This window comes from Diadema antillarum, unplaced genomic scaffold, assembly GCF_040938485.1.
Source record: "Diadema antillarum isolate AM-2024a unplaced genomic scaffold, OU_Dant_1.0 seq00000083_RagTag, whole genome shotgun sequence".
Classification (NCBI taxonomy): Eukaryota; Metazoa; Echinodermata; class Echinoidea; order Diadematoida; family Diadematidae; genus Diadema; species Diadema antillarum.
In genome coordinates, this window is record NW_027271176.1 from 291,890 (window position 1) to 316,055 (window position 24,166).

At 39.6% G+C, this 24,166-nt stretch overlaps 1 protein-coding gene across 1 annotated transcript; it reads left to right on the forward strand.

Moving 5' to 3' along the window:
* Positions 1-639: 639 nt before the first annotated feature.
* LOC139726439 (methionyl-tRNA formyltransferase, mitochondrial-like) lies at positions 640-9,726 on the forward strand. The gene is made up of 10 exons (XM_071637397.1): positions 640-1,030; positions 1,546-1,597; positions 2,625-2,800; positions 4,195-4,317; positions 5,279-5,381; positions 6,360-6,435; positions 7,140-7,228; positions 8,103-8,175; positions 8,652-8,731; positions 9,445-9,726. Exons 1-10 carry the CDS (start codon positions 813-815, stop codon positions 9,592-9,594), a joined length of 1,140 nt encoding a protein of 379 aa, XP_071493498.1. The 5' UTR covers positions 640-812; the 3' UTR covers positions 9,595-9,726.
* Positions 9,727-24,166: the final 14,440 nt, after the last annotated feature.

Genomic DNA, 24,166 nt, shown 5'->3' on the forward strand with positions numbered 1-24,166 from the left:
TCTTTAAAATTTATATGTAATTTATGTAACCATTAACATCTAGAATCCTTTGCTTTGCTTTACCTCAGGTGCACTTTTATATTGGGCCTGTTTCATAACGAGTTGCGATTGATCTTACACTCGATTTATTGAGCATACATTGAGCATAGCTCGCTGAATCAAGTGTAAGTTTAATATTAAGCATTTAAGTCCTGTTTCATAAAGTCTAAAGACACTTTAAGATGTGAGCAAATGATTTGTGGAGCTTTTGTGGTTTGGAACTCGTGTTGCTTGCCTATAGCTTTATGCTCATAATACTATATAAATTTATGTGTAACTTGTGCATATTCGTAACCATTACATTCAGGATGCAAGTACTAAATGATGCCTAAAATTTGCACTCTGTATTCCAACTGGTACATTGATTGCATCATAAGTTATTATTAGTTTTTCTTCTTCCTTTTGTAGTGTATCTTTCAGGATCTGAATATTTATCACATTGCAGAGTGGTCAATCAAACTGTGAGCGTAATCTGGTCAAACTACACTCTGTCAAACCCTAATCAGTTAATATCAAGATCTACCTCCTTTAGATTTTAGTGGAAATTGATTGCTGTTACAAGGAAAGCCCTCTTCTTTTCTTCATTTCAGACTATGACTGAACAATGCAGTGAGGTATTGACAAGAGTAGAAGCTGGCAGACACCAAATGTTGTAGCCTGTGATATACTCTACTGACATGCCACAGCTTCAGTAATCTTACTTTCTTCAGCCACTCCATTTGGCCACAGAGATGTGGAATGCAACCTTCAAGGAACTGCTAAACTTGTAAGCTATGGAGCTCAGGACTTCTGTAATGCCTGCATTGTTGACACAACTTGGGAGCAAGCTGATGAAAATTGATGTTTGCACCAGAATCAGCAGGAAACTGACAGTGCATGGACGATTGTTCTGCAGCGTTTCCCAAAGCGTGAAGACACAGCCATGGAAGGTCATGTTTTTTGGCACTGATCAATTCTCACTTCCTCATCTAGAAGCTCTGGAAGGATCAAGGTATCACCTGTCGTAATTTATTATGTATTAGTGAAATGGTTTATGTTTAGTGCTTCAGGGACACAGACCCAGTGGCAGATGGGGGGGGGGGGGCACCGGGCGTGCACCCGCCTTTAATTCCGTAAAGGCGCCTCCCCTTTCCGCCCCTGCAGACCTGATGGTGAAATGATTTACAAATATTTTATTTTAATTGGTTTTATTTATAAGAACATTGTCAACTGTCCTTTAAACTGCTTTTGCCATGTCTTTAAAGTCATGATGGATGAGCCAGACAGCCAGTATGATAGATGTCCAAGAACTAGCATTGTCATGCTTGTCTAGTGATAGCAATGTAAATCTGTATCTGGTACCAAACATTCAAAAACTATGTATACTATAAACTTTAAAGTGAGCTTACTAACCTTTCACCACCAAAAGAAGAAAAACACAACCCAAATGGCATCCATCAAGGGGATCTAATTATGGAATGTAAATGTGGCATCTTGATTTGCATCTTTTTTCTTTCACATCTTCAGGAAATCTGGCTCCCTGATAGACAGACTAGAAGTTGTTGTACCAGAGAGTAAGGTAGGTTTCTCCAGTGATCTGTGAGTGGGTTGCTTTTATTTCCAGATATCTTCCCTGTTGCTGTTGTGTGTCACAGCTGAAAGAAGGTAAAAACTTTGGAACTTGTTGGAAATGTGATCACTTCCCAGCATCAGCAGCAAACTTTTTTGTTTTCATCAAGCCACATTACATTCACATATCATGCAGGTCAACAAAATGATATGCTGAACTAAAATGAAAAAGCTTGGGTATAACCTTGTCACTACTACAACGTCATAGTTTTATCATCATGCGGAAGAATCACTGCATTCCATCTGCAACAGCCTGACTTATTATTTCAGTGTTATGAATCATATTAGCTTAATTTTTTTTTTTCATATTAAACTCTTAAAGAATGCATGCATATGGGCATACCTGTATCTATCACTTTAACCAGTCCACAAATACTTGTGGGCCTTTGTGCAACATAGCTTATTATGAAAACAAGATATTTGCTCTGATATTTTAATGTGGTGTGAAATTGACTAGGACTTTATTTCAGGAGGCTCTTTACAAAGACCCCTGAAATTGAATTGATATGAGCACCAACAAGGTTGATAACTTTGAGAGTGCATTACTGCAATTTAAATTATCTTGATATTATGTCATGCCAGCCAAATGAATTTCCCATCTCGTTTTTTTTCTTGGTGATAGGACATCATTCATCTCTCCTGTTACCGCCATCATACCAACAGTTTGTGTAAATAATTTGGAATTCAATCAGTGTACATAGCAACAGTTACAATCGCGATATGTTATTTTCCAAGGTATCTTTTTGCCAGAGACTACATATTGACAAGATATTTAAGTGATTTCCATTCACCTGTATTAAGGATGGAGATGCCAACTAGTATGTTCTTACTTCATTAAAAATATACAAAAATATCATATTTGCCTTCAATATATGTAACATTTATTTGATTGCTTTTCAGTTTAGTACGTTTTTTGATATAGAGAGGTTGGCAACCGCGTTAAGTCGATTACAGTATCTCTTTTTTTTTCTCCATAGTTTATCAAAAGAAGAGGGAAGACGAGGAGAACGTCGCCTGTTTGGGACTTCACCCAGACCCAGGCCCTGCCCTGCCATCAGTGGCCACTCCATGGCCCTCCAGCAGGCTTTGACGTGGGCATCATTGTGTCGTTTGGCCACCTCTTGCCCAAGTGGCTGATCGAAAGTTTTCCGCTGTAAGTGTCATGGTCTCATGATATAGTGCTTAAAGAAGTGGTTTACTTATTCTCAACCTGCATACCTAGTGTACAGGTTTTATTCTTTTGTTATTTGGTTCATATGCCCATTTACACAACCAACAGTAGTCGCTATCGTTTGTATTGTAATTTGAATCCCAATGCAGGAAACTTTATTTTTATGTGTGTAGACATGACAATTGCAGCTATTGGTGCGATTCGATCTCAATCCGTGCACCCCTAAAAGTGTAACGTTTAAAAAAAGGAGACATTTTTAACTGAATAATTGCACTTATGTGTTCTGCAAAGTGTGCAAAATTTAAAAGAGTTTAACAGGTTACTTGGAAAGTCCATGCCACCCCCATGTTTTTCACAACATGTACTTTGATCTGTTTAAGTTGCATGTGTTAAACTTAAGTCAACGAAGCAATGGAAGTATGAAATAATTTACACCGTAAATGCCATTCCATTGAGTGTTTAGGAGTTGATACATACCTACATTTTAAGACCCCTCCAGATGTATAGTGTATACATCATATGGCAATTGTACTGTGTTATATTTTATTCCTTTGTAGTAGTCCTAAAAGCCTTTGTTGAGTCACTCATTTCTGTAGGCTCATAAGGATGTTTAGTTCTACGTTTGATGGCTACCCTCTGAAGATACTTTGCTCCCAGCGGAGTTGTGATGCTGTTAATCTCACCCCATTGTTTGATTTGTTTTTCCTTGTACAGAGGCATTTTGGTGTAGTCTTGTCTGTAAATCAGTGAGCAATGTTATATTTTTGTGTAATTTAACCACAGGCTGATGACATTATATAGATAATAACTGGCGGGGGAGGGAACATACCGAATGTTCCACCCGAAGGGTTTGAAATGCTATTGAGGGAGGTTATAAGTCCCGAGACGAAGTCGAGGGACTTATAGCCTCTTGAAATAGCATTTCAAACCCTGATGGTGGCATGTTTGGTACGTGTTCCCGACAACAAAAGTCATCATCTGTTATAGTATATGGGTTAGTCAAATACGTCAACGTCAATCAACCACCAACAGCACAACGCACTCGATCGCTCCCTCGAGGATCGCGCTCGTTGATCGCGCAGAGCCAGCCAAATGCACTGTACTGAGTGCGCACGGTCCTAATAGGCCTTCTGTCATTTGTTACGTGAAAATGTTTTCCCATGGGAGAACATTCACAAGAATGTTCGCCCATGGGCGAACATAACGAATGTACCTCCATCACGTGACTGTGTTTAGCCAATCACTAACCGGTATTTGACTAACCCATTTAATATTGGTTTATACTATGAGTACAGGGATATTGGTTAGCCAGTGAACAAAGTAATGTCCACACTTACAAATCCTGTATTTTTTATTCTTTTTCATCTGCTGACCAGGGGGATCCTCAATGTCCATCCAAGCCTGTTACCACGATGGCGAGGCGGTGCCCCAATCCAGCACACCATAATGAATGGAGACCAGACCACTGGAGTGTCTATCATGAGGATACGACCTGACAAGTGAGCTTGAGACAACTCTTCAATATCCTGAAGCAGTATTTGGTACCCTGGTTTACCGATGAATGGATGAAAAATAATTTTTAGTGCTCTGGGCAAGGAGATTTTGTTGTGTTAGTGATCTTAATAACAATGCTTATAAACCAGATAAATCTCTTTTTTTTTTTCACTCTCTCTCTCTCTGTATACAGTACCTAACAGTATAATGTTAATGCCCTGGCACTCTAGTGGTGTCATAGGCAAAGCATTTATGCATGCAGCTCAGCAGCAGCAACACCAGTACCACTGCACTCTGCATTTTAATGCCAGGATGGGCTGATTTGTGAATCAAATTGATCTCTTTCTAATTTGCTGCCCAAAATTGTATTAACATTTTTGTTTAAAAAAAAGTATTAAAAATATGTATCATTAAAATAATTATGTTGAACATAAGATAATAGGAATTAATTGGCTTTGGGATCTCTATTGTCAATTGCTAAAATTTAGCCACTATGATGGCATTGTGTGTAACTGTACATCTTAAGAACACAAGATGGTGCTATACAATGCAGAACACCTGACATGACGGTACCCACAGGTTATGAGATGTGCCAAATCATCTAGATGCTAGAAAAGAGTGGATAACCACATGCACACTGTTTTGTGATTTTCACATAGATAACTTGTCTATAGCATCTGCATTGACCAATTATCAGCTTTATCAGTATTATGAGTGAAAGTACAATGTGTACATTCTATTGGAGTCACAATGTGTTTAATAACTCCGTATAATATGCTGAAGCAAGTAAAACATCTTAGTGCATTGTGATCTTTTTGCTGTTACCAGCCTTTATCATCAGAAAGTTCAAAGCAACATGGTCATTCCCTGTGGCTTCGGGACAACACAAGGCACAATAAGATGCTTTGGACACTATTGAGGACAGTGTTTTGATTGAATAATAGTTATAATTTCTTGTTTATCTAGGTTCGATGTAGGACCTATTCTACTGCAGAGGCAGTGTGCAGTCCCAGAGAGAAGCACCACTGAGAGTCTGTCTGATCTACTAGCTGTCATGGGTTCTGAAATGGTGAGTATCATGTTTCCACTTGTCAGGGTCAACAATACGTGTTTGTGTGTTGTTGTTGTTGCTGATTAATTTGAAGGTCCTGTTTACCTTTGGGAGCAGTGATTGAAAAAATGTTTGAGATATCACTTTTGATGCATATATGTAGGCCAGTTGTATCACAAAACATCCTGCCATGTAAAATTTTTGCAACAAAGCCTAAAATATAAGGAGATATCACTGCTTTTCTCATTAAACCATACTACTGTAGACGGTTTAGTCTGGAAACATTTTTATTATAACTATTGTTCACATATTTTTTATATTAAACAATACTTAACATTGATTATACTGGTTCAAATTTTTACGTTGGTTGTTTCTATCCTGAACTCACATTTTAGAACTATTTTGAAATACTAAAGCTGGGTTTTTGTTTCATCTGTAAGTGGTAAATTATGCCTTTTAATAAAGCTGAATTCTAACCCAGTATGTAATGACCCTATGTGCTCAGAACAACTGCTGGAGGTGCAATGCTTATTGATCTCATCTTCAGGATTTTTGTTTTAAGCTCAAATATTTCATCAGCAGACTACCTTCCAGACACATGTTGTTAGCATCAGGTGCCACCCAACATATTTTCAATGCTTAGTGCAACAAATCTGTATAAGTGTTGGTGCAGGGGTATATTGTGACATTTTATCATTGAAATGAGAGGAATAGATACACCTGGGGGGTGTTTCATCAACGTTAGTCAGCGCTGACAATCACCATAGTAACAGTCAGTGACCAGAGCATTTCATCCAATCAAAACCAAGGATTTTGCTGAATTTGTCAGCGCTGACCAACGTTGATGAAACACCCCCCCCCCCCCTGCAATTATTGCAATCTGACATACTTTTTGTTAGCATCGGTTCCAAAGAGTTTGTTTCATTGTTTGTTTGGGTATTGTTTTTTTCATTATTGCTTATGTATGAATAATATTGCTCAATCATTTACCTGCAGTTACTGGAAGTGCTTTGTGATCTGCCTACGTTCATAAAGAATGAAACACCTCAGGAAGAAGAGGGAGTCACTTTAGGTATGTTGAAATAGAGTTTATGACATGATCATTAGCATAACAGCAAATGTGTTTTCTGTAAATATTTTATCGGTATGACAGTTCAAAATGAGATTCAGTCCGACCTCTGGTAACCGGCCATGTCGGTACCGGTACCACTCCTGGATAAGCGATTTGGTGGTTATTGGAAAAATAGTGGTTATGTTCATATGAGTACAAGTAGGCTGCCAACCCAGTGGTAGCTATGTATAGGTAGCATACACTGCAAATGTAATGCAATTTATGCTAGCCTACTGACAATCATAATCATGAAATAGAAACATTACTGTAAAATCCATAACATGTTTTGCTTGTTTTGTTTTGTTTTTCTATTTTTTGGAGGGAATATCATAGGTAAATCGCTTGAGTTTTGTAGTAGTTTAAACTGTGTTTGAAATCACTTTTTTTTTCCTTCGCTGCTTGGAGGTGTCCAAAAAATAGAGAAGTAAAAGAGAGTCAGATAATCGAGGTCACAGACCGTACATATCTGCACAGAAAGAAGAGTGATGGAGGAAAATCGGTCACAGAAGTAAATTAGAGATCTCAACGTATGAACTCTACACTTCAACATTTTCTCTGCCATGGAAATTACCCCGCTTCAATACTGAATGATGATGACTCCATATCCCGCGATTCTTTTTTTTTCCTCACTGTTGATTTCCCTCTGTATTTCCTTCTTTTGTCAGGTCTCAAGATACCACAAAAGATGGCTTGGGTGGATTGGCATTCTTCTGTACAGGAAATCGACAGATTGTCTCGAGCTCTGTCAGGCCAGGTACGTATAGGGATGCAATCAATTCTCAAGCTCAATGTTAATCTTTTGAAAAAGCTGGCACCCAGTTTTCGAGCATGGCATCACCAATGTAGGATAAAGTGTTACCCCCCCCCCCCCCCCCCCCCAAAAAAAAAAAAAAAAAAAAAATGCTCACACCATTCTAGCCATGACAGCAATTACTAATTTAGGAAACAAGTGAACCAAGTAAAGATGCTCCAACATTGCAAGAATTAATGTAATGAAATGAGGCACATTTTTTTTTTTTTTTTTTAAACAAAATAATGCCTACATGTTCATTAGATCATGGAGTGTCTCAAAGGGAAACAGGCCTATTTTATTAGCTGTGGATGACAGTTCACATGCTAAATGTATTGTTGCATCCAGTCTGCCAATTCTATTCTACATTGAATGGATTAATTAGAAAGCTCAATTATAGTCAAGAGGAAAGTGTCATAACCATTAAGATAGTACCTTGGGAAAATATAAAAAATGTAAGGATTTGATTTTTGTTTGTTTCCAGAATGCATCACGTAAAAATAAGCTTGCTTGCAATTCTGGCTTCAGTGTCATCTATACATGAAATGATTTTGATTGATCGTGAAAGAGTTTGCAAAAGGACCTTCTCTAAACTGTATGAAGCATAACAGGGTCCCATTTCATAAAAGATGTTAGGATGGCAACTCTTGCTTGAATGGCAACTTCCAATAGCAACAGCCAATCAGGAGGCTGGATTCTTGTCGTTACTATGACAATTGCCACTCCAGCAAGAGTTACTATCATATCAACTTTTTAAGAAATGGGGCCCTGGTCGTCTTGCTACTGAGGTCCTTCATACTGAAGCAATATTGTTGATTTCATCCATATCATGTTGCAGATGTCATTGCTAACTCTGTTTGAGGGCAAGGAGCTGAGGTTGGAGCAGATGCTTCCACCGAGACAAAATGATGGTGAGTAGACTGATTTACTGGTGCAACACCAGAGATGTTACAAAGCAGAGCAAGAATGCCAAGTATCATGTCCTTCATGCTTTTGAATGCACCCCTGAAAGGATGTAATACTTTAACCAGTATATCTCTTTTTACCTGTAATTGGAACAATGAGCTGTAACTTGGTCCTTACATATTATCAGTGCCATTTAGAAGGCATGCTGGATATTTTTACAATAAACTGAGCTTATGGACTACATTTCAGCTTGCAAACCATAAGATCAATCCTAAACATGCATTGGATAAATTGCATCTTATCAGTCCTCAAAAAAGAAGAAGAAGGGAAAAAAAAAAGTCGTGGACAAAGATTTTCATGAGAACAGCAAGTGTATGAACCAGAAAATGCATGGTATAGAAGATGTATACAGTCTTTGCAGAGAGTTGTACATACGTTCTTATTGTAAATTCTGTATCATTTTAATGCACGATTTGTACAGGGACAACACTGCCTGATGACCCCGCCCCTGGATCAGTTTGTTACTGCAGGGAAAGCGATGCAATTTATGTGCATTGCAAGGTAGGTAAAACAGCAGAATTAATCCTCCTACCCCTACTTGTTTTGCCAGGCTGATGTGTGCATCACTTATTGTTTTGTGTCAGGTAGATAGTATTTGTATGACAGGTGTTCATTTTTGTAAGTAGAGAAGTCCAAGGAGCATTTTATTTTCATTGCTGGTGTACTTGATGAAACAAAAGATGTGCATTTCATCCTTTGAAAGATCATTCTCTTTACAGTTTACCCTAGTAAAACAGTTATTGGGAGGGACTGTGTTGAAGGTGTTCACTGGAATAGGTTGCTGGTCAGATGGTGTTTTGGAAGTTTTGTGTTGTTTTTGTGTTATCTTGTTTTTGTCATTGTCATTGACTGCACACCAAACAAATAATGCATGTCTGTCTTCAGCGATGAGACATCCTCTTTTTATCTGTATGTCTATTGAATTTTGTCTTGTAAAATGTCCCATTTCTTTTTTCTTTCTTGTGGATCATATTTTAGGAATGTGAGGAATGCTGCTTATTTTAACTTCTTTAAGAATCATTTTAAACCAGTGACACCTTTACAGGGCTTTACAGCTATATGAAAGAATACACTTTGAATGAGATATTTCCAATCACAAGAAGTCAGTAGTATTACCAAGTATGATTGATATTGTATCCATTTTAGCATGTACAAACATAGGGCATACCAGCTGACGTGTTCTCTTTCCTCCCTTCGGTCTTGCAATTTGAAAGGATGGATGGGTTGCCTTCCAAAGCATCTCTCCCATTGGGCGAAGAAGGATGACAGCTAAGGAGTTCTACAATGGCTTTCTGTCATCTCCGAGGTCATCGACCAGCAGCGAGCCAAGAAAGTTCTACGACATGAAGTCCATAGACAGATGACAGGAAAGGAATATATCTGCGGGGAACATACACTGTATCTGCGGGCTTGCCATGTGTAGAAGGTGGAGTCAGGGTCGTATTGCCACATGGTGTAATATCAGATAGTCTTCTTCCCAGTTCATCTAACACCACTACTGCTAAAACTCATTTGGTGTACTATCAGTTTTGTCTATGCCCGTTTGGTCCAGTTCTCACTTGGTCTAATGCCCAGTTTGGTTAATTATAGTTTTGTCTTATGACCAGATGGTCTAATCGCAATTTTGTCACCACGCACTTTTTCCCATTTTGTCTAATAAATTGTTGGTATTAGATGAAATGAGCATAGCCCATCTGGAAGTAGACCAACTAGTAATGAGGCTATGCGGCAATTGGACTAAATGGTCATTGGACATTGGACTAAATGGTCATTGGGCAAACTGGTTGTAGACAAAACAAGATTAGACCATGTGGATTGAGACTAAATGGCTATCGGACAAAGTTGGAGTAGAAAAAGTGAAAGCTCACTGTTTTAAAGTGCTGGGCCCCATTGTGATTTTTTTCTCTGTCCTGTTGAACACAGAGGGTGTAACAGGACAAAGGCCTTGTTGACTGGTTTCCTTCTGCCTATAACAGGCAAGCCCAAATTTCTTGAATGATACTTGCAAATCTTTTTTGCTATCTTTGTCATATTTTTGTAATATATGTGCAATTTCTATATTTGTTTCGGTGCTTTAATGACCTCATCATATACTTCATAATGACCAGTAAACAATAGTAGTACCATTTCCTCTGCTCTTCCAATATCATATGTCGCACATATTATGTCTGTTATGAAATCCGCTATATTTTCTCAAGTCAGGTGTGTGTACTGCCTTCATTTCACCATTAGAGTATTTTCCTGTGCAATGACTGATAAAGTAGAAAAGAATGACAAATATTGAAATTCATTTTGTATTTTCTGAATAGTGGAAGGTTGGAGAATGCAGCCATTAGCTGAATTTGTGTGTAACATAAGAGGCAATTCTATGCACAATGGCCATACTTAAAGCTGATGACTTCTGTGAAAAAATATTGAGATGAAGTAGTTCTTCCTATAATGAAAGATTTAAAACTGTTACGAATACGAGAGAGGGAGTGGAGGATGCCAAATTCTCTAACCTTCCATTACTCATAAAATACAAATTGAATTTCAATATTTTTCATTTAATTTTCTATTCATCTTGTATTGTACGGTAGAGAATTCAGGCATCTGCTGTGTGCGCTTTAGCCATGAATTTGAGTAATGAGACTTCAAAGATTTTCACAGTAGTCATTGATCACAGAAGACCTATGAAGCAGTTACTGTATATGCCAATATCTTCGCGTACAGATATTTTTGCGAATCACAGTATCAGTGGCATTTTCACGTGTTGTTAAATTCGCGATTGATACTAGTAGTAGTAGGGTCTACTGCCAAGCCTGAGAAACACGTTCAAACACTTGCCGACACACTCGTAACGTTTTTCCATTTATATTTTGACTTCCCAAACATGACAATAGAAAAGACACAGTAGAAGATTTATAAAATGAAACAATAATTACGGGAACTTGCAGTGAGACACTCACACACGGCATTCACAAGTACCTACCAAATGTTGCAACAAATAGATGTAGACTACAAAGTTTTAGAGCTGCGCTAGCGCTAGCGAAAGTTTTACATGCATCCCTAGGCCTCACCCAACCACGTCGAGTCGGTTTTTGTTCACGTAGGGTAACGTAGCATGGAGATTGTACATTTTAATACATGTTTATCATCATACTGCACTTCCAGAATCGGTCGCACCGTCCGCACTCAAAGTGGGGTGGGGGGAGGGAGGGGGGAGGGAGGGGGGAGGCGGGGAAAACTGGCATTGTTACATTTACCTTTTCATTTTTGTTTTATCACCTCGATAACTTGCTAGACTATAAATTTAGTAACTTTTCCAATTATAAAACAGGCAGTAAAATTGTACTCACCAATTTGGAATATATTTCCCTCCTGGATGGGGTCGGAAGTCCTCGAAATCCCGGATTGTGTAAAATCTACATCCATGTGGCATGAATACTCAGGTGCACTTTTGTTCACAAAACACAATGAATGTTCCTCGAAATGTCTCAGTTCCATCGTAAATTCCAACTTATGAAATGTGGCATGTAAACATATGTGCATTGCTCTCAAAGAATGTTAAAAGTTTCATTATGATTTCCAACACATGAAAAGTGGCACGATGAAAACACAGTGTCAATATCCTCCAAAATTTGAGTTCGAGCGTAAATACCCACACATGAACACTGGCATGAAGAATTTCAAAAGCTCGATGAATGCAAATTTAATGCTACAATTTCAGTATTATTCATTAAACCATGGCATAGTTTATTAATTCAAAACTGCAAATGAAGACATGTTGAAACCATGGAACATTGAACAGTTTGGGTCAGAGTATGAAAGTTACTCCTCCCACTAGCCTTCCTCGGCATCGCTATCTTCCAGTGCGGGAACAGGTTGGAGTCGTGCATCTCTTACTGCTGTAAGAATTCCAGTCTCCTGGAAACCTTTCACGATCAGATCGGGATCATTGCACATGACATCATGCACCCTCATCACCCATGTTGCTTGGAGTGGCTTGATAGCTGATGTACGAAGATCAATCAATCTGATGACATCACCAACCGCACCCCCATCCTCAATGCCCTCAGCCACTCTTGATGCATACCAGTGTGCAAACTTCCCCTGTATCTCCTTCTTGTACACGTTTTTGATTGTTGCATCCAACGGCTGCAGGATGTCTGTGCAAGCTGCGGGCACAAAGACTTAGAGGAAACTCAACTCATTCAAGTGATCCAGGAACTCCTTGGTGCGGTGGGCCCTAAAGACATCAAAGATCAGCAGTGGCTTGGTGTCTGCTGGTATGTCATCCGTGTACTTTATGTGAGAGACATAAGGGACGATGACCTTGTCCACTTACCGGATCATGGTGTCACTGGTGCTCCAATGGCTCTCAGTGTGCCATACATCCCAGTGGGATGGGAACTGCACCGGTGGGTGACATTGCACAGTCTTCCCCTGGTAGATCACCTGTGGTGGGAGAAAGCGACCGCTGAGTGTGCATGCCAGCAATGATGTGTATTGGCGCTTGTCATCGCTACCTTTGATGGGCACTTGTTTGTCCCCTTTTGGATGCATAGTCCATGACATAGCTGGGATCACATCCACAGCAGTCTGGTCCCAGTTGATTACCAAGCTATCGGGTATGTTTAATTTTCTCACGCGGCGTCCTATCCGACAATGAAATCTGCAGGCAATTTCGTTCATGTCATCAGGACGATTTTTGACGCCTTTGGTGCCTTTTCTCTTTGAGTAACCCATTTTGTCTAGCAGAGATCGAGCCCATGTCTTGTCTAAAGTCAGAGTTCCTCCGTATTCTTTCAGAATGGGTCGCTTTGCTCCCTGCAAAAGGCCCTTTAATAGTGCCCGCAAGCACCAACTTTGTACTGACGCTACCCCCACTCTTCCGAACAGCATTAATGAAGCTTTTCGCTTTGTCGTCCCACTCTCTCCCAAGATGAAGTGGCCTTCCCCTTGTTCCTTTGGGCAGTTCGGAGGGAGACTCAGATGTAGCATTTAGGACCTTAATGTACGCATCTTTCATTCCCCTGATGGTAGACTCGTTGACATCCTTCTCCAGCTCGGCTGAAAACTTTCATATGGCAGTAGCCATGCCGTTCTCAGCAGCAAATTTATCCTAAATTTATAAGAAATGTAAACAATTACATTCACATCACTTTACTATTGTCTTGGATGAAAAAAAAAATCCAAGAATGAAAAAACAATGAAAGTCACGCACACATTAACGATTAAGATATCTGTATAATGAAAATGGTATTTATTGTTGACAATAATTCTAGCACAGTGGTCAATGGAGGTGATATTTTAGAATTTCACTTTTTGAAGCACTGAATAATAACCTTGAAGCATACTAGTATATTTTTTCACAGGTCCATTTTACACCATCAATATTTTGATTCGCATGTAGGGCCATACAGCTCAGATTTTTTTTTTCTTTTACATGGAAAATGTTAAATCATGCCTTTTTTTTGTGGGCCTATTGTTAACCAAAAAATCTTGTCAACAAATTTTGCCTCGGATACATACAGGCTACGACTATAATTCTAATAAATATATGATAAAAAACAAACAATAACTAGTATTGTAAGTTAAAATTGATTTCCCTAGTACTAGTAGGTCAGTTTGATGGTTCACTGCTCAATGTATCTTCAGTCTTAGTGAGTAGTCCGCGGCATGCAAAAACTTTCTCTTGCCATTTACTAGTACCAGTAACGATTTGTGAATGAAATTTTTATGAATGTCATGATTTTCCCTCAGAAACTTGTCTGACGAAAACACACACACACCCGCGCCGCACCCATCAGATTTGCACACATCTTGCAGTCTCAATGATCAATTCCCTGGCTATCAGAGTAGACACACTCAATGTTAACCACGTGTATGGGAGAGCCACACAATCGGGCACGCCCATTAAACTGAAATGGGTATACACCTTAAATAGGCGTTGGCGACAACATTGTATTTACTGTATTATTACGAGTCCCTCTGAACATGAAGGGATTTTTTTCACCTGCTGAACAAAAAAGGAATTGACCGCGCTAGCGTGACATGTAGGGCGAGTCCATGATAAGACAGGGAAGCACACTTCAATCACAGTGAGCGTATACCGTAGTTGTAAAATTGGAGCCCTGTACGAGTACAGTAGTTCTAGTAGGCTTACTTTGAAGTGAAGTGTTTATCACTCGGAAGAGGCCAATTTCCTCACTGTGGCTTAATGGAATTGCCCAAAAGCTGGCAAAAAGCGAATTGGTTCACTATGAGTGAGTTTTATGTCATGTTCACCAGCACGCGTTACCCCTGGAACATCAGTTAGTACATCTTCGAATTCACACAGTAACGACGATACCTGACGACGCTGTTCATCAGTTAAATTTGTGTCAACATTAACATCATCTACACCTTGAGTACGCTTGGTAGTTGGAATGTGAAGTAGATGTTCATTGGACATCCTCTGATAGGACACATCGCCATCTTCACTGACGTCTTCTTCCTCAACAACAGAGACTGAGGCTACTTCAAATGGAGCACCAACATGAACATCATCCCTGTGAACATAGAGCTTCAACAAGTTAGCATGAAATGTGGTGATCCTACTTCCTAGATCAATGCGATAATCGAGCTTCCCAACAGTACCAACAACTCGAAATGGGCCTTTCCAATGCATGAGGAGTTTGTTGCTGTCCGTGGGGAGGAGCACCAAAACTTCATCTCCGACCTCGAAGGAACGCTGCCTAGCCTTGCGATTATAGTTCCATCTATACTTTTCATGCGACTTCAGCAGCTCCTGTTGGGCGATGTCACAAGTTTTCTCCATCCTTTCTTTCAGATCTAGCACATACTGATACGTAGATTTGGTATCCGCTTCCGTGTCATCCTGGGTCCACAACTCCTTAACAATCATGAGGGGTCCTCTCACGACTCTACCATAAAGTAGCTCAAATGGTGCAAAGCCTGTGCTGTCCTGTGGTGTTCCTCGGTATGCAAACAGCAATGCATCAATGTAACGGTCCCAATCAGTAGGGCGTTCCTCACACATCTTGTTTAGCATGCGTTTGAGTGTACCGTTGAATTTTTCAACTAGACCATTGCATTGTGGGTGATATGGTGTTGTAGTCACATGACGAATCGACAGCAACCTGCTAACTTCCCGCATTACGTCTGAAGTAAACTGCGATCCTCTGTCGGTGAGCATCTCTTTTGGGAAACCAACCCACGAGTAAATGCTGAGTAACGCTTCTGCTACCGATGAGGTGTCAATGTTTCGAAGTGGCACCGCTTCCGGGTAGCGCGTTGCGTAATCTACCAATGTCAGGATATATCGATGACCACGTGATGATACTGGCTTTATTGGACCAACGATGTCGATGACGACTCGGTGAAATGGTTCATCGATGATCGGGGTTGTTCCTAGCGGAATCTTCATCACTCTACCCTTCGGAATAGCACGTTGACATGCGTCGCACGATCTGCAGAACCTTTGGACATCAGCCTGCACACCCTGGCCAAAAAAAATGAGCAAGGATCTTGTCACTTGTCTTATTTGAACCTAGGTGACCACCCATAATTGACTCATGTGCTAACTTAAGAATGTTTTTCCTGAGTTTTTCTGGAACAACCAGTTGATCTATCTTATCTTCTGAGTTTCTAGTCGTGGAATAAAATTCCCTGTACAACAATCCATGTTTGAATATAAACTTCGACTTACTACCATTTCTACTTTCTTTCGCTGTACCCGCCATAGCATGTTGCCGAAGTTTATCTAGTGTAGGATCAGCCTTCTGTTCACGTCGGAAATCATCTGGTGTGACGTTTGACACCTGGCCTGGTACCTTCAGTGCCCTCAGTGGTTTGGTTTTGTCTTCCTTCTGCTGTCTAGTCTCAACTGCCTCCAGCAATTCTACCGGTTTCCACTGGCAGTCAGGATCTCCTGGATTACGGATACCTTGTGCATTACCAAGTATCAAGGGATATACTGGGTTACTCATGCACAATACATCTAACTCCCCCACAAAGTATGGAGTGTCAACTCTTACTCTGGCCACTTGAAATCTTCATGTAGTTCCGTCAATCAAAATGCAAGTCCGCCATTCGTCTGTCATCTGCTGTGGGTGGACCAACTCTGTTCTGATGACTGCCGTTGAACATCCGCTGTCGCGAAGAACTTGAACTGGCTTTCCGTTGACGTGTCCTTCCACAACCGGCATCTTGCGAATCAGTTTGGCTCCGCAGGCTGCGCTCATCACTGGAAATTCCATACTGCGTTCCTCCATCTGGACCACCTTATCACAAGAGAAACATGAATCAATTAGTAAACAGCCTTGTTCATATTGATTACCAGGATTTCTAACCTGTGTATTGAATTGACCTGCACCATAAGTATAATCATCAGAACGAAGTTCTCCTGTCGCCTGGACATCTGACTCATTCGGCACCAGTGCACCACTGTCTTGTCCGCTTGGATGTGGAGAGTCATCGTTCGATGCACTCACACCTGCAGCCAGCCTCTCTGGGGGCTTATTCCTGCGGTAGCAGTTACGGGCAATGTGACCGATCTTGCCGCATATGTGGCATCCTGGACGCTTGGAAGCATCCTTCCTCTGCCCTGTACTTGCTCCTGCCTGTGTACCTGGTGTGATGCGGAAGTTAGGAGAAGAATTTTGAAGTGAAAGGATTGGCTTTTGCTGGGGTCTTCCCACCTTGTGCTAACTGCCAACCCGATCTGGCATCTAAGAAGCGATCAACTACTTTTGACAATTGTTCCAAATTTGTAGGTTTGTTTTCTCTAATGAAGATGGACATTTCACGTGAACAACTTTTGTGAAACTGTTCAATCAATATCAATTTGAGTAATTCATTATAACTCTTTTTTGAGCCTGCAAGTGACAACCACTTTTCAGCATACACCCGCATCCTATGCACAAACTGGCTGGCTGTTTCACCTGCCTCCGGTTTTGCACTGCGTAATTTTCTCCTGAAACCCTCACTTGTCAAGTCATATCGTTTTAATAAGCAATGCCGCCTTAACAGCTTCATAGTCTCCAGCCTCTTCATTGGTTTATGTTGTAAACCAAAATAGTACATTTGACTGTGATTATTGTATTTATAGTATATGTATTTGAATATTTGAGGGGAAAGGTACACTATATAAAAAATCAAGTTGATTGACTGTAACTTATCCAAAGTTTGATTGGTTTGATTCCTTGAAGTTGTGGGGTTTTTTTTGTACTTAAGTTCATAATTGAAAGGGTTTTTTTTATATTGAACAAACTTCACTTAATTGTTTAGTCGATATTTAATTGGCAACAAATAAGTGACAGTGTTAGCTTCACACCAACATTCCCAGGGTGACTCTGCTTTATCAATTCAGCAGCTTGTATCTCCACATTATCTGTGGATACTCTCACACTGTCGAGGGTTAAGTATGAAAGCGTTTGCACTCTTTGGGCAGAGTTCAGAACGAGTAAAAAGCATACCTTGTGTGTCAGTTTACACGATGAAATCTTGTGAGCTGGGGTTACTCATCTGAGGTAGTTCAATACTTTCCCTACATCCCATAATTATGAAGCTGTATTGTGGTGTTGGTGGTCTGAGATTGAAGATGCCCTAGAAGTACTGGCACATCCAAGGGCATGTAGAAATAATGCATTTCTCATCCCATAAAAGGACAGCTGATGCGAGTGCACTGCTTGATGTGTGTTTGGTGCTGTAACTTGCTCTATTCTTGTAAAGGGAATTAAAGATAGCAAACAAATTCCCGTCTTTGTATGGGTCCAAGATAAATGATGTTCACTGCACATCCTTTGGCACTTTCTGATGTTTACCATGTACTGATCCTTTGTAGACTTCCTCCAAGAAGCTGCCAGTATGTTTTGCAGTCCTGTCAGCCCTTGAGCTACAAAATGTTAGCTCCAACTCTGCAACATAAGAGGGAGACATGGGTATTAAGTGGATGGGGTCTGCACATAATGGGTTGAGTTAACAATTGGTGTTTTCGCAATTTCCAGGGCTCCTCCAGTAGCCTGTTACACAGTATGGTATACCACGGCAGTTGGCCGTTGGCCGTAGGCCGTTGATATTTAGGCACTATTAAAATTTCCCTGACACCATTTTGTTTGATTTTCCAGGGACACTATGCAACAAGGCTAAAGGAGGAGGGGAATGCATAGAATTCCAGGGCCTGGAATGGGTGAGTGCAAGTTCAAAAGTGCTTCAGTTTTGCTTGGGTCTGGGTTTAGACCATCAGAAGTGATAATGTGACCCATATATTTGACTTCTGATTTGTTGAACTTGCATTTTTCTTTGTTCAGCCTGACATTTTTATGCCTCCGCCCGAAGGGTGCCGGAGGCATTATGTTTTCGAGTTGTCCGTCAGCTGTCCGTCCGTCTGTCCACATTTGTTTACGCGAAAACTTGAGTAATATTGGGTGGAATTTTACCAAACTTGGTCCAGATGTGAAGTATGATGGGGCAATTACTTGATTAGATTTTGGGTGAAATCGGCTGAGGTCAAAGGTCAAGGTCAAATCATGAAATTGTATCTGTTTATGCAATAACTCAAGACTGGATGAAGGAAATTTCATCAAACTTGGTCCAAGGATGACTTATGATGAGGCAATTACTTGATTAGTTTTTTAGTGAAATCGACCAGAGGTCAAAGGTCAAAAGTCAAGGTTAAATCCTAAAATATATCTGTTTATGCAATAATTCAAGACTGGATTTATTAAGCAAATTTTACCAAACTTGGTCCAGATGTAAAGTATGATGGGGCAGTTACTTGATTAGATTTTGGGTGAAATCGGCTGAGGTCAAAGGTCAAGGTCAAATCATGAAATTGTATCTGTTTACGCAATAACTCAAGACTGGATAAAGGAAATTTCATCAAACTTGGTCCAAGGATGACTTATGATGAGGCAATTACTTGATTAGTTTTTTAGTGAAATCGACCAGAGGTCAAAGGTCAAAAGTCAAGGTTAAATCCTAAAATATATCTGTTTGTGCAATAATTCAAGACTGGATTTATTAAGCAAATTTCACCAAACTTGGTCCAAGAATGCATGGACCTACAACATAGGTCCATGAAGGATGACATTTGATGGGACAATTGATAAGTCAGTTTCGGAATGAAATTGGCAAGAGGTCAAAGGTCAAAAGGTCAAGGTCAAATTATCAACATTTTACTATTTTCACCATATTTATGCAATTCCTGAAGGTATTTTCTTGAAACTTAGTGTAAACATGTACTACCAAATACAGATTCTCCAGAGAAAGTTTCAGGTCTTGAGATCAAAGGTCAGTAGGTCAAAGGTCAGGTGAAAACATTAAAATTTCACTTTTTTCTCCATATCTCGTAAATGGTTCAAAGTATCTTCATGGAACTTGGTAGTATATACATGTACTGACTGGCAGGAATTATCAAGGGAATTTAGGAATCATGGGTCAAGGTCAAGGTCAACTCCTCAAAATTTCACTATTTCTATAGGAGAACCATGCATTATGGTGGCATTTCTAGTTTTTCTCTGTGCACCTTTGCAATACCTTCTCCAGGATTTTGACATGCTCTTCTTGAATTAGTGCAAATATCAAGATGTCATCCATGATTGCTTCAACTCCCTCTATGTCGGTGAATGTTTCAGTCGTAATTCTATGGAACATTTCAGGTGCTACATTAATGCCAAATGGTAGTCTGTGGAACTTGTATCAACCAAATTCTGTGTTGAAAATACACAGGTTCGAGATGTCTTCAGCCAGTTGTATCATCCAATAGCTGCAATTTGCATCTAGTGTTGAGAACACTGTTGCGCCTGCTAAACGATCACAAATAGCATCTATTGTTTTCATGGGATAATGTTCCCATTTGAGCACTCGATTTAGATCAGCTGGATCTTTTGACTATCTTTTGACTACTTGAAAGTCAATTGTGTGAAAGCGATTGTGATGCTCACATATACGAGTGTGCATTTTCCTATAGGTTTGATCTTATGTCCACTGAAAGATGTAAGAGTCACCTTACTTGTTTTCAGATGTGGCTTTTCACAATCATCTAGCCCATTATAGACTCTCATATGATACATTCTTCTGGCTGAGGAAGAAAATGTTCATCAAATTTTTTGATCAGGAGATCCAGATCCTCACAATCTTTGTCATCTGCATACTCAAATATGTAACAGTGTGTTGACTTGCACACTCTTGCCTTTATTTCCAAGGCTATGTGCAATTTTGTAGATCTCAAATTGATGTTTTCATGATTTCCAGTTTTCCAGCAAAAGTTCTGCATCTCATCCGGCACTGGTACACTCTGATTGGGCATCTGATAGTGACGAGTTGTTGCTAGGCATGTGCCAGTCTCTGCTTGCAGACTGCACAGCACACATGTTACAGATACTGAACACTTATGTTGAATTCGGAATGGTCAAGAATTCATCAAACTCCTCCGTTCTTTTTTGGTCTCCTAAAGACCTCTGAAATGAATTCCCCTTTCTCATGGCAGTATCTCTCAATGACCTGTTTCTCTTCCGCACCAAGAATCTTGAGGTTTCTTCAGCACTCAGCTTGAATAAATGCAATAGCTTTGTTTTTCTAAAAAAAGTGGGAAATTTATGTGTGTCAGATTCTATAATGTAACCTTGAACTGCTTGCAAGATGAGTGGGTCTTTTATAATATTTTTTTTCCAAGCAGGAAAAAATGGCTTCAGACAACCTCTGATGACAGCTGACTAGATGACAGATGACAGATGACTAGGTCTGTGTCTGCATTTATCTATCTTGAGAGAGAAAATCACGCTTTAAAAATGCCTTGAAGACATTTAGGATTGTGATTCTGCCTCAGAAGATGTTTAGATAACCAGCATTTAGATGACATAAGGGTTTTGAATGAAACCAATTTAGCTATTTTGCATTGAAAAAGTATGACCTCTGACCTTTAATCTAGGCCTACATACTATGAACTGTTCGGTTTTGACAGATCTTTGAATATGTAGACCAAAGGGCAAAGTTCACAGTTCATTAAATATGCGTGTTTAGTCTATTTGTACCCGGCGAGGGGATACTTTGCTTTGCTTTGTCCTTTTTTATTTTTTTAAGGGTTTGTTTAATTATACGGGAGTAAAACATATCAAACAAAATGAATTGCTATAAATTGTACATCTGAAGTTAAGTCACATTTTTTATGTGAATTGCTAGAGGAAAAAAAAAAAGAGGAAGTTTTTGCTGATGCTTCCCCTTCACGTTTGGTAAGATGATTGAAAGTGATGTTTTTATTTGTAGTGTTGATATTAAATGAGTACTAACTCACTCATGCACACTTTCAAGGGTGTCCAACTATCAGAAAATTCAGCCACGTACATGTAACATTCACTTCTTCAGATTCACATTTAAATTTCATCTTCGACATCGGAGCATCCTTAAATTGACATCAACATGACAAAGTCACTCACGAGTCATTAATGCACTAATTCCATTTTAATAAACTTCACATGTTATATTGGCCTTAGAAGACCTTATGCTTGTTTGATAATTTGTGACCCATCACCACATTACCTTGACAAAGTTCCACATCTCATAAAACATGAAAGTGAAAATATCAATGCTTTGGGTGAAAAATATTAAATATTCAGAATGAAGCAACATTTGAATATCATAAAACTTCTCGCTACTGAAGACATAAACTTTAGTATTTTACACTTCAGTAACGATATTGTGCACTTTTTTTATCTTTGGGTTGTACGACTTTATCAGTGTATGGCGGTGACGCCGGGTCACATTAATGTTTGTGTGTGTGTGTGTGTTTGTGGGGGGGGGGGTGGGGCTAAAGACTATATTAGAGAGTACATTACATTACTTTCATTGTTTCAAAGAAACACTTTCAACGTAATACAGCATCCTACTTTAACCCGTTAAGGACGAGTCCCGAGTATACTCGGGCAAGTGTCTATGGGAAATGCATCTTGTAGCAAAATCAAACCGTCCTCAACAGGTTAATTAAATCTGAACACTATATCCTTAAACTTTTTTGTTACATGCATTTCAACAAATATTTGCATCAATGTCAAAACTTGAAATCTAGATATTATCTTGTACACAATCAGAAGCAGGTCATGCATATTGTACACATTACATTACACATTAAACGAGATTACAAACATACCAATTCAGATAATCAGCTATATCATGTTTTGTATTATATATTTTTCCCATGTTTCAAGTAAACAATAATTAATTAAAGGATATCCGTTTCATAGAAAACTGGAAAATATCAAAGCCGTATCACAGCAAATTGTGCAAAGGTAAATCTGCACATACCATATTATCATCATGTCTTCATTGGTAGATGAAAACGTCTTACAGTTAATTTAACATACACAAAATAACAAATCATGGACATCCCTTTTTACATCAAAACATCAAAACAATGTCCATACTATATGTATGAATCCAAAATTAATCTTTGGTGATAATAATACAGGATGTACACAAATTCACATCATTTGATACCTTTATATTTTACAAGAATATGAAAATATCCGAATTCTATCCCAAGTGAGATATATGTATGAACATTTTGAGGGAAGTGACGTATAGTGTGAGAACAATCTTTTCCTGCTTGAGTTCTAACTGGTGGAAGTATGAGACCATTATTAACTGCGTTTCGTGTGCTATATGAGTGTGTGTTACTAAGGGGTGTAATGAGTTCTCGCACATATTCAGGCACGTTGCCATGAACTGTCTTAAAGACTGTTTTACAAGCGAAAGTGATAATCTCTTATAGTACTATAACGAAGGAAATATTTACAAGAGAAAAAAATTCTGTTACTATTCACATTGTAATTAAAAGTTTCTAGGCACCTACATATTTTTGATATCACCAAAGTTTGATGCCTAATTAAAAATTAAGTGATGGATTTTGTGTAAAAGAAACAATAATACTTATGCGACAATTAACTCTAAGTTATTGACCATCAGAAGCATGAATGTATATTTCTTAAAATTATTACAAACATTTTGCTTTTAAACTTCATTTACAATGTACTGATCCTTGATGGATGAAATAAAGTCACATATCTATGTAATTATCTTGTAAGAAAAATGTATGGGTGTGTCCAACAAATTAATTCATCAGTACAATAATGAACAAAAATAATCCGTTTTGTCAGGAACAATTAAACACACACACACACACACACATGCACAAATTCACTTCTCAACCCGAAAGCACAACCTCAAACCATCCACACTCACTTGCCATTTTCTGCTTCGCTCCTTCTGCTTTCTCTTCTTTTCTTCTTGCTCTCTTTGTTTCTTGATTTTCCTTTCTTCTCTCCTTGCCCCCTCCTCCTCTACCTTGCGCCTTTTCTCTGTCGCCTGGCGAAAATATTCGTCACTTGAGATGGCATCATACCTGATGCCTGCCCACTTCTTGGGGTTATAAGTTACAGGCACTGGGGGGTGATGGACATCTGCTCCTGATGTCGCAAAAACTGAGGGACAGAGGACATCTGCTCCCGATGTCGCAAATACGATGGGGCATGGGACTTCTACTCCTGAAGCCGCAATGAATGTGGACTGAGGGAGATCTGCTCCCGGTGTCGTAGGGATCACACTGGAGCGCTGGTCATCTGCTTCCAATTTCGCAGAGACTGTGGGACGATGGACATCTGCTCCCGTCACAGAGACGATGGGGTGTGGGACATTTGTTTCCGATGTTGTTGAGACTGTGGGACGATGGACATCCTGCTCTCGTCACAGAGGCGATGGGGCGCAGGACATTTGCTCCCGATGTTGTTGAGACTGTGGGATGATGGACATCTACTCTCGTCAAAGAGACGATGGGGCGCGGGACATTTGTTCCAGATGTTGAGGGGACTGTGGAGAGAAGGACATCTGTTCCAGATACATAGGCTGACAGACGTTGAAAGGTCTTCGAAGGGAGGAGATGAGCCTGGTTGTACGTCT

Coding starts and splice junctions, on each gene's coding strand:
- LOC139726439 (XM_071637397.1), top strand. CDS start 813: ATGGAGCTCAGGACTTCTGTAATGCCTGCATTGTTGACACAACTTGGG. Junction 1,598..2,624: donor TTGTTGTACCAGAGAGTAAG/GTAGGTTTCTCC, acceptor TTTTCTCCATAG/TTTATCAAAAGAAGAGGGAA. Junction 4,318..5,278: donor ATGAGGATACGACCTGACAA/GTGAGCTTGAGA, acceptor TTGTTTATCTAG/GTTCGATGTAGGACCTATTC.